Source organism: Choloepus didactylus, chromosome 8 (genome assembly GCF_015220235.1).
Source record: "Choloepus didactylus isolate mChoDid1 chromosome 8, mChoDid1.pri, whole genome shotgun sequence".
NCBI lineage: Eukaryota > Metazoa > Chordata > Mammalia > Pilosa > Megalonychidae > Choloepus > Choloepus didactylus.
In genome coordinates this window covers 101,427,929-101,439,471 of record NC_051314.1, presented here as the reverse complement: position 1 = coordinate 101,439,471, position 11,543 = coordinate 101,427,929, and the positions used below count along the sequence as shown (strand labels likewise).

The following is an 11,543-nucleotide window of genomic DNA, read 5'->3' as shown; positions in this document are numbered from 1 at the left end:
TGCTAAGTGGAATTACAAAGTTTTATTCCCCACAGTAGTGTTCTAGAGGTTCCAGTTTACATAGACAGCTTGAAACCTGTCAAAGGGAGAGCAGAAGCAAAGAGCCAAAGCGACAAGCTGTGATTTTGAACAGGCAGCATGCAGTTCACTTCTCAGACTGCAAACTAAGATGTAGAAGCGTGATTTGCCCGTTTATTAGTTTGGGGATTTTTTTTTCTTTGACATGCCAGAGCAGGGTTTAATTGTCAGGCGAGATTGTCAGTTAACTTTGGATTCTGTTAAGTTGAGGAGCCAGTGAACAGGAGTCTCCTTGGAAGATGGATCCAGAACTTGAGAGATATTGGTTGCAAATAGCTTTAGGTTGTGAACTTATGAAAATTATTATTAAAGGGAAGACATAGTATGATTTAATCGCGCTTGACTGTAAGCGCCATAAAGGGCTTACACTGTGTATATTTTGCTCTTTACTCTGCTCAGTGCCTAAAAGTATGCCTGGTACAAACTAGATGCTTCATAAGTAGATTCAGAATGAATTTTTAAAATTCAGAATTTGACAAAGTATTGCACGCGATTTAACGCTCCCCTATTTTCGGAGCGAGGTAACAGTAACAGCACCCTTTGGTTTTGCGCTTTCTGCCCCTTTAAGAAAGTGTTGGGAAGGAAAGAAAAGAAAGCGCTGCTGGGAAGGCAGAAGCAGGCGGAGCCGAGCGCGGAGCCACCAGCCGGCCCCGCCTCCTCCGCGCTGGTCTCCGCCTGGGGAAGCGGAAGCCGGAGGCGCCGAGGCAAAGAACGCGCGGAAACGAGTCGCTGAGCCGACTGCCTGCCTGCCTTGCTTTGCTTTAAGATCTGCGGTCTTAGCGGAGCCAGGTAAGGAGAAAAGGAGGACCGTGCCTGCCCTTCTAAGATCGTTTGTAACGTGGTCACTAACATTTTGGAGCCTACCCTGTTTATCCTGCCTTTTCCCTTATCGATTAGTACATGTACCATGTGTCCAGTATGTAATCACGCACTTCATAACCGAGGGGAAGGCGTCAGTCCACGTGACATCTCCAAATCCAAAAGAGTTGATTTTTGTTCTGCTTTTTAATTTTTATTGTGGTAACCTATATCAACATAAAATTTCCTATTTTAACCACTTTCAAGTATACAATTCAGTGGTGTTAATTATATTCACAATGTTGTGCTACCATCATGCCATGGGCTGCTTGATTTTTAAATCTTAGCCTTGAATGATTCAAGGGATAACCCAGTGCTGCTTAACAGAGTTAATCTAATGGGCTATCAGGCTGTTAGAGACCCCTGGGATCCTACTGTCTTGGTATCCCCGGGGCATGGGATGGCTAACAGCCTCACAAAGTTTACAGTTGGCAACTGTAGACCTGCATGGCCTATCATGTATTTTTGGCCTGCCCTGTGTTTTGACATTTGAGTTAGTTGCTACTGTTTAAAACGTGGGCACTTAAACATAAATATCTGGATTTTGGGGTTATCTTAAGAAATTGGGAGATCTGGGCTTGTTCAGAAACAGCCTCCAGTTTGCCACAGCCCCTCTGTTACCACCAGCCTGCCTCCCTCCCTCACCTCACCAGTCTGGCCCCTTGTAGGCATTTGAGTTTTTGACACTAGGTCCTAGTGGATGGGAGACTGTGCAGAACAGATCAGAGGCCCCAAACAACTGGGAGTATAATTTCAGTGTTTCAGCTGCTCCTCGTTTTTGTCATGGTATTTTCCTATTGCTGCAAGTCTTGAGAGCCTATGCCAAATCATCAGAGAGCTTTATAGAAAGAGGTCTGGGAGTCGCTATCTTAAGCCTTTTATTACAATTAAATCCTTAAAGTTTTGTGTTTTTCAAAGGAAAGAAAATCAGAATCTTGATTATATCGATGTTTTATGACAAAAGCCTTTGACATAGTGTGTCCTTAGTACACTCTAAGAGAGTATACGCCTCAGAGACGATTATGTTTGTTTAAAACAACCTTTTTGCTGGACTCCATAAAGGCAAGAACTGTGTTTGCCTTGAACTGCTCTATCCTATGTCTAGAATGTAAGTTTCCGGAGGACAGGGACTACTGTTTATTTTGTTTACAGTTGCCAGGCACAGTGCTTCTTAAAGGTAGGTTAAATATATGAAAGAACTCTAAAAGTATGCATTATTTTATGCAATGACATGTTCCTGAAGATTTCTCTCAGAAATCAAATGTTCGTAAATTTGTTGTTCTAAATTTTAAAAGACTGGATTTTCCTCAAGTTGATGCACCAAAGCTTTCATCTGAAATGAACTTGCACTTGTGAATTGTCAGATATAGAGTCTACATTGTAATGATTCCTTATTATGTAATAGGATCTGGAAATGTCAGTCGGTCTTGGAGTTTTCAGTATTATTTCTGTTTCTAGAGACCAGGGATTCAGCTGAGGTCAAGTTGGGAGCCAGACCCTGTTCTTTCCCCATGGGGAGCAACCCTTATCAACGGCAACACGTGTCCTGGAAAAAGCCTGATGGCTTTGAGCCTGGGTTGGAAAGTATTCGTACTATTTCCCGCAAACTGCTGTAGTTTCCTTCCAAAGACTGTGAGAAGCAGTGGTCTTTCCTTGTTTCCTTGGGGCCACTGCCCCTGGAGAGGAGCTGGAAGCTTTTTGGACTCTGAGATGAAAGCTTTCCTGGAAGAAAACACTGACGTCACCAGCAGTGGCAGCCTCACCCCTGAGATCCAGTTGCGGCTTTTGACCCCTAGATGCAGGTTCTGGTGGGAAAGAGCTGACCTGTGGCCCTACAGTGATCCTTACTGGGCAATCTACTGGCCAGGAGGCCAAGCCTTATCTAGGTACTGCCCTAAATAAAATGGGAACTTTTAAGGCTGCTGTGGCTCCTTTCTCTTTTTAGCCCCCTCTAACTTCCCATTCTTTCCTCCCTCCCCCCAAGAAAACCAGGACAAAATCCCAAATTCCTCCATTCCTTATTTAGACAGCTTCTCCATGGTATTTTGATTGTTGTTTTGTTACATAGTTTCTCCTTCTGCCTAAAGCTTATCAAGGTATTTTCCCCAAATGTAGTTTCTTCCCAAGAGAAATTCTAGGCTCAGTTATCAAGATCTTAGATAGCTATATATTATCCAGAAATCTCACACTCACGGTTCATAGGGTATGCCCAGTGCAGAGTTCCCAATGTCTTCTTCCCTAGACAGAACCTAAAGATTCAGCCCTTCAGCTCGCCGTCTTTTAAACCTGTGAATGCTGTTCCTTAACTTCACAGTCCTTCCATCCTTGCTTCTCTGAATCTCCCATACAAGAATAGATGTGAGTGGGCCACTCAAGAATTCCTTCTCTGGTGGCTTATCGACATCTCAGGGGAACTCTGGACTTAATCTGTATTTTAAAGACCCCCTTTCCCCACTCCCCATACTGCAAAGGTCCTCTTAGGGCATTTTCTCACAGATTCAGGCTTATGTTTTTTTTTATTTAAAACAGCCTCTGAAACAAAGGCTTTCAACATTTCAATCTAGTCTCTGTTCTTGGGTTGGCAAGTTATTTAATCTGTTTATGCCTTGAGGTTACAGAGCTGAGAAACTAAAAGGATGATCAAGACTTCTCTTTCTTAGGAATGGAATGGCCTATAGAATTGATGTTGTATGAACTTTTAAATACAAAGTATATAAATGCAAACATATGGTTTTTTAGGCAGTCCTAAGGACTGGAAAACTTTCCAAATGGTAGCCAACAATTCCAATTTTCTGATCGTTGTGTTGCCAGATTTTCAAGTTTTATTTAGTTGCATCATATTAAATGCTGACATTTTAAATGATGTCTGTTAAAGCAAATATTCATCAAGTCTAACCATAAATTCAATCAATTTATTTAAGTTCTGTCTGAATCAGAGGTCACAGAATGGTGACCCACGGATGTTTTGTTTGGCCTGTACTTGGTTGTAAACTTTTAAAAAAATTGTTAACAGTTAAACATTTAAAACTTGAGAAATTTCATGTACAAGTCAACCCTTTTTTGAAAAACAGGGTTTCTGGGTGGGCAAAAATCAGCTGAAGAGGAGTAGCAGCTGTCCCTGTAGACGGAAAAGATATCCCATACTTCGCTATAGTCCCCACTAGTCCCTGTTAATCCTATGAGGTCAAGTGTCAGTTCCATTTATTATTTCTGTGCTACTATATTCTTCTCACTTATTTGGTAACTACTTAAGCTTGGTCCAAATTCTTTGGACTTGCATTGTACCTTACCAAGCATGTCATTATAATAAAATTTAAGCAGCGGATAAAATCATTCTATGATGAACAATCCAAAGGAGACAGTGAATTCAGGATTTCACATGCTTGGTCCTAATAGTGACAATATTTTATCAGTCTATATTCCTGGCACTTATTACATAGGTGCTCAATACATTTTTAAAAATTGACTTGCAGAGCATGATTAGTCAGTTGTGAGGAACTGCAGTTCATACCTGCAGAAGAGAAAGATAAAATGACAAAGTTCTCTCTCCCAACACCTCAGCCCAATTCTGAAGATTGACATTTTGTCTCACATTAGCCAGGCCAAACTTGTCAAGTTGGACCAAGTTCTTCTGCTAAGTTCTACTACTTCTTTGTTCATTAATCCCAGATATATATTATCAAGTGTCTTTTGACAGTTCTTTCTAATCTTCTCTCATCTCTTTTTTCTTGTTGGTTTTTTTTTGTTGTTTTTTTTTCTGCTTTCTTTCAAATTTAGGTATCTTTTAGATAATCCTGACACCGTCAGAGGAAAATCTGTATTAGATCTTGGGAGTGGATGTGGAGCTACAGCTATTGCTGCTAAAATGAGTGGGGCATCCAGGATCTTGGCCAACGACATAGACCCTCGTAAGGATTTTATATTTAAAAATATTTAAAGCTCTTTTTTTTTTCCACCAGGATAAATATGTACAGTTGCCTCAACATGGTCACTTATTGCCATGTGTATTTTATAATGAGATGTGAGCTAATGTTCAATGGGACATTATCTGTGGGTATCCTGGGGGGCCTGAGTTGAAGGCACATTTTCCCCAAGAATTTGTATTTGTTTCTGTCTGATCTCCCAGAATAATTCCAACCTGAGACCGTTTCCTGTTCATTTCTGAGCTAGGAGTTTCCCGAAATCTGCAGGTAGTAGTTATTGGACCCAAAACCCATATAAGGATAGGCCTGTATATTTGGGGCAGACTTTTATTCCATTAGAGCCCAAGCTGAGACAGGTAAGTTTTTATTTTATCTAATTTTCTTCTAGTCTCCCGTTTTACTGAAGGTATAGCCCTTTGAAGATCCTGATTTTATATAGGAATTGCAGTTCTAACTTGCCACCTTGCTCAAGCCAAAAGCTTATTCCCATATCTTGTATAGCTATAAAAAGCCAACCTTCTTAGTTAATGAGATCCACAAATGTTTCTAAGATCTCAACATTTCTAGGTGTTTTGTATTGTTTTTTTTTTTTTTCCAGATATGCAGTCTGTCAATTTTGGAAATGGCATAGTACATAACTTATATTGGCATAACCTTTAGACTTATTTATATAAAAACAACTCTCAACCAAAAGGAAAAAAAATACATTGTTAGGAGATTTTTTTAATAAGTCAAATTAATCAATAAGAATTAAAATTGCCCAGCAATATCAATTCATTATGTCCTTTTTTAAAGTTGCAGGAATGGCTGTTACACTAAATTGTGAATTGAACCAACTGAATCCTTTTCCCATTTTAACCCAAAACATTTTGGATTTAGAACAAGGTAAGTGGGACCTTGTTCTTCTTGGAGATATGTTTTATGATGAAGACCTTGCAGACAGTCTTCATCAATGGCTGAAGAAGTGCTTTTGGACCTACAAAACTCGAGTACTGATTGGTGACCCTGGGCGACCCCAATTCAGTGGACACAGCATTCAGAATCAACTGCACAAAGTAGTAGAATATTCGCTTCCAGAGCCTACTAGGCAGGAAAACAATGGACTGACGACAAGCACAGTGTGGGACTTTCAGCCTTAAGTTCTCAAAGTGCTCCTAAGTATGGATATAGCCATGTTTGAGTTTAACCCTAAGAGTCTTCCCCATAAGGTCTGTCTTCCAGTTGAAAAACTATAATTACTATTGAATGGCAAATCTTGTTTCCAGAATATGAAGGGTTAAAATTTTGTCAGCTTTTGTTGTGTAACTAATTCTGCTATTCTTTTCATGCCAATTGCAATTTTTTTCCCTAGTTTTATTGCTGTAGGAATATGATTATATAAGGCAATACATAATGGTGCTACCATGTAATTTAAGTCATGAAGAGAAACTAGATATTGTAGCAGAATTTTTTTTTGTACTTGAGAACAAGTATGAATTGAAGAAAATACATGTGAACAAAATATAAAATATGCTTGAATTCTGGTTTTTTAAAATTATATATAAAGATTGAAGATGTAGTTAATATTGTACCCAGGACATGTCACTTTCTAGGTGAAATTTTGAGGGATAGTTATGCTCTCTGAGTTCTAATTTCCTCATCTATAAAATAGTATAAAAAAAACTCAATAAACCTCATCTCAAAGGGTATTGTATTAAATGAAATAATATGTAAGGTGCTTAATATAGTATTTAGCACATGGTTGGGCCTCAATTGACAACAGTGGAAAAAAGTAGAGATTTTCAAATTTCCTATATGCCCTATATTGTGATTGTCTCCCAGTGGTTCCCTAAGGTTAGCTGCCAATTGGTTATGCCACACCACTACTTGCTTCGGGTTGTCGAGATCTTAAATTATCAATAAAAACACTTTAACATAAATATGTGTATGTGTAAAATATGTATTTGCTTACATTTTATATATGCAGAATATCCCTGGAAGGATACATCTGGAAATAGTAATAGTGGTTGCCTTCTGAGAGGAAACCAGATGGTTGGTGGACTGGGGTAGGAGGGAAATCTAGTTTTTACTTTTGGGTCTTGGAATTTTGAACTAATTGTATGTACTGTATTTCCTATTCTCTAATTTAAAGCTATATGTATATATATATTATCATTAGTTTGCCTATATGCTCCAAGTGAAATATAAAATGCAGCCATCCTAATGCACTGTGATGCTTTTGTATACTGCTTAGGAATTATTTTTAAGGTTTGCATTATATACTTTCTAGTAACACACACTTGCCTCGGGGACTACGAGACCAGGGAGATGTGATCAGAGTTATCTTTGTGGATGTGGATGTGGAAAAAAGCAATTAAGGGCAAGCTGTTGGTTAGATAGGAAAATTGGATAATGAGATGTGAATTTTGTATTCTTGTGATTCTTAAACTTCAGAAGCCAGAGTTTATTATAGCCCAATAAGTCAATTTTTATTGGTGTCTACTGGGGCTTGAAAATTATAAACCCAAAATTTTGATTCAGCCTTGGTTAAAATTAATAGAAATTATAGGTTATTATGGCTTTGGATGAGGATACCTGAAAGGAAATAATTTGTTGTCATATTCTTTAAAAACCCCGAGTATTCTGTTGGTTATTGCCTTTCTCAGCAAGATAAGAAAGGATTAGAGAAAACTGTACTCTGGAGCACTGTTAGAAACCAGACTGATGAGCCAAGGGACAGATTTAAGTTTAAATCTCTACAGACCCTATTTATTTTTGTTATTTTCTGTTATAAGGAGAGCACAAAAAGGTCTCTGAGCTATCCGTTACCTAAAATATATATATATTATTTTAGTTGTTTTTTTATGTTTGTTTTTTAACCTAAAATGCTTTTTATATTCCCATGGTGAGCCTTGAATGACTTCAGAGCTTAACAAACAGGTTTATTACAGGAAATTCTATTTCTTCACTTTGCTATTGAAAATATTCTTTTTAGGAGCAGAATATTATTGTTTAAACTTTAAACTTGCAAGCCTTGTATTACTTAGCACACCACTCTTTTTTTTTTTTTTTTTTTTTAAAGATCAATCTGTGTTTATTCTTGGAGAAAATAAATTTAATTGACTTGATGTAGCATCTCAAAAGAACAAACAAAAGAGGTTGATAAGTAAAATTAATTTGGCAGATGGTTCAATAGTTAGGATCTGGGGCAATTCTTGGAAAGTTTCCTTAATTTCTTTTTCTTTTTCTTTTTTTTTTTTTTAATCTTCATTTTATTGAGATATATTCACATACCACGCAGTCATACAAAACAAATCGTCCTTTCGATTGTTTACAGTACCATTACATAGTGGTACATTCATCACCCAAATCAATCCCTGACACCTTCATTAGCACACACACAAAAATAACAAGAATAATAATTAGAGTGAAAAAGAGCAATTGAAGTAAAAAAGAACACTGGGTACCTTTGTCTGTTTGTTTCCTTCCCCTATTTTTCTACTCATCCATCCATAAACTAGACAAAGTGGAGTGTGGTCCTTATGGCTTTCCCAATCCCATTGTCACCCCTCATAAGCTACATTTTTATACAACTGTCTTCGAGATTCATGGGTTCTGGGTTGTAGTTTGATAGTTTCAGGTATCCACCACCAGCTACCCCAATTCTTTAGAACCTAAAAAGGGTTGTCTAAAGTGTGCGTAAGAGTGCCCACCAGAGTGACCTCTCGGCTCGTTTTGGAATCTCTCTGCCACTGAAGCTTATTTCATTTCCTTTCACATCCCCCTTTTGGTCAAGAAGATGTTCTCCGTCCCACGATGCCGGGTCTACATTCCTCCCCGGGAGTCATATCCCACGTTGCCAGGGAGATTCACTCCCCTGGGATCACACCACTCTTGTATGCATCTGTCTGTGTGTGTATTGGAGCGGGGGGCAGGTAGAAGAGACTCTTGTAAAATACTGGGCTTTCTCCTATCTCCTTGCTCCAAATCATTAGTACCTCTAGCAAAATCTGAACCAAACACAAGGCGAAGGATGATTTCTTCCACACTACTGTTGGTCCAGCTAGTGCATATCGTGTAGTGTAGAAGGGATTTATTAATCGGCAATATAGATTAATAGGTAAACTGCTGTGCTTATATAACAGTTAAATGTGGACCATTAACTAAAAATCATATATTATACATACAGAGACACAGATACACCTATTCATTTGGTTGGGGTCAGGGAGAACAAATGGTAGGAAAAGGACCAGAGTTCAATGTGGGACAGTTTTATTTAATGTCACATGATTTATTTTTCCTCATACAAAGCAAAAGCATTTTATCCTTATATTTAATACTTGGAATTTCTAGTCTGTCATAAATAAGAAAACAATCTGTGCACAGTATCAAATTGCCAGACAATGAAGTATGAATTATCCTTGAAGACTATGTTTTTCAGAGAGCATTACTTTTCTTTTTTTCCTTTCCTTTCCTTTTTCCTTTCCTTTTTTCCTTTCCTTTCCTTATCATTCATGCAACAAATATCTGTTGCTTATTATGTACTGAGCACTGTTCTAGGCACTGGGGATACAACAGGGAACAAAAGGGACAAAGATCTCTGTCCCTAAGGAGCTTATATTCTAGCATGGGGAGGCAGATAATAAACAAATAAAAAATAAAACAAGAGGTCATAGGTGATAGATGGTTGGAAGAAATATAAAGCAGGTACGAGGGATATGGATACTGGGGTGGGGATGGTGTACTGAAATTTTAAACAGGGAGTGAGGAATAGCTAATACAATCAGCAGTGAGAAAGCTAGACGATCAAAGTACAGACTGCTTTAGAAAGATAAATCCTTTACATGTTCTAAGAAGATCAGAATTTAGATCTTGAAACTAGTTTCTCAAAAAGAGGAAAGAGTGACTTGGTGAGACATTCAGTATTAAATTTATTGAGTTGGTCTTTAGAACAGTTTCATAGATGGAACAAGTTGTACCCATTTTAAACATATATACATATATATCGCCTTTGCAGTGGTCACACATATATATATATCCACAGTATAAATTACTTCATTTATAAAGTAATTAATAGTAAGGACAAGAACTAAAGTTGACTATGTTATCCCTCCCCCTAAAAATGTCTAGTAAACTTACCATACCAAACTCTACCTGTTTCTTACTACATCAGAGGTAAAATCAGAAATCCTCAAAAAAGTCCCAATGCTAAAGGGAATATGCTGAATTCAGGGGTAGTTTAAGCATAGTATATTAGTATATTTTAGCTACTTTATGATTTCAGAAGAGTATTCCATTTCATTTGAAAAACCAAGAGCTGTGCTGTTTATTTTACAATGTGAAACCAGTACAGTTTCAGGATACAGTCTCTTGGACGATATTTTATATTTACTCATTTTTCTACTTATCCAAATACAATTTTACCATGAAGAAAGTTTGAGTATGAACATCAAGTATTTGGGGAGAGTAGTCATGAAGATTAATGAACACTCGCCAAGGGCATCAGTAACATGTACATGCTGAATGGCTAAGGTGTATGATGTCCTGAATTATGACATTAAACTGTTATGTTTCTTTGTTTCATTGAAATAATAAATTCTGTGAAGAATTTGCAGGCCTGATGTTCAGCTTTACTTTTTGGCAAATGGGCATTTAAATACGTCAGGAAGATAGGAGCCAGAAAAGTGCTAGGAAGATAATCATGCTTTTAGAATAACCCTTACTTAGAATTTTCCTAAAGTTCATATTCTTAAATTTCTCTTATAACAGCTAAAATACCTAGTAGGAGAAGGAAATCTCCTGGGAAAATAGATAATATAAAACTTTTGTTATTTAAGAAACAAAACACCCTTTCCCCCAAATAGATCAGAAGTCATGCTAGGATTACCATTTCAAAAACAATGACTCATCAAAGAAATATAGAATAATAGCACTATTCAAATTTTAAGATTCTGGTTAACTTCACAACACAAACCATATATATGGTTTAGCTGGTTCACTGAGGGTTATAACTTAAAATAAGACATTAAAATAATAGGGTACTGTTAAATGAAGTGAAAAGCCAATCTCTATGGACCATCCATCACTTCCTGGGCAAGTAGTATGAAGATCACAGCTTTGATAAGCTTCAATAAACTTCAATAAACAGTCCATGTCACTTGCTTTAGTTTGTTTGGGCCTACTAATTGCTCCAAGACTTCTCGTGAATGATCTACAAAAGAAAACAATGACAATATATAATTTACAGTAGTCAAAGATTTTTAATGTTTCCTCATTTGTAAACTGGGATGATTATTATATGTCATAGGGCTATTTAAAGGATTAAATAAGATAATATATAAAGCATACTATTCAACTGAAAAGAGCATTTAATTAACAGCCCTCACTATACGAGTGCACATATCATAATGATACATTTAAAAATAGACTATTGTTTTCTCTGTAATTTTATCAGTAATTTCACAACCAGAGAATAACAGTGTAACTTCATCATTAACCTTCCGTGTATAACCTTCCTCAGGGTTCTGGCAGGAAACAGATAACACACTGTTGAAGAGGGTTTAATGAAGAACATATTTACAAAGGTGTGAGCAGGATTAAAGGAAGCCAACAGGGATGGAACAGCACCTTAGGAAGCTGCAATTTGCCCAAAGTGGTTAGAGGAGGGAACAGTAGCAAAAACATGACAGGTGGACTGTAGTTGAA

General features: G+C 37.4%; 2 protein-coding genes across 4 annotated transcripts in view; one reads left to right on the top strand and one right to left on the bottom strand.

The window, feature by feature from the left end:
- The first annotated feature begins 677 nt into the window (after positions 1 to 677).
- On the top strand, positions 678 to 6,367 carry ETFBKMT (electron transfer flavoprotein subunit beta lysine methyltransferase). The gene is made up of 4 exons (XM_037848080.1): positions 678 to 867; positions 2,397 to 2,822; positions 4,714 to 4,844; positions 5,655 to 6,367. Exons 2-4 carry the CDS (start codon positions 2,497 to 2,499, stop codon positions 5,996 to 5,998), a joined length of 801 nt encoding a protein of 266 aa, XP_037704008.1. The 5' UTR covers positions 678 to 867; positions 2,397 to 2,496; the 3' UTR covers positions 5,999 to 6,367.
- A 3,382-nt stretch (positions 6,368 to 9,749) lies between these two features.
- AMN1 (antagonist of mitotic exit network 1 homolog) overlaps positions 9,750 to 11,543 on the bottom strand; it is a 70,921-nt gene continuing 69,127 nt past the window's right edge. For all 3 annotated transcript variants that reach the window (XM_037845506.1, XM_037845510.1, XM_037845511.1), the window contains one exon: positions 9,750 to 11,049. In XM_037845506.1, the coding sequence (XP_037701434.1) occupies positions 10,976 to 11,049 (74 nt within the window). In that variant the 3' untranslated portion in view covers positions 9,750 to 10,975. The remainder of the gene's footprint in view (positions 11,050 to 11,543) is intronic.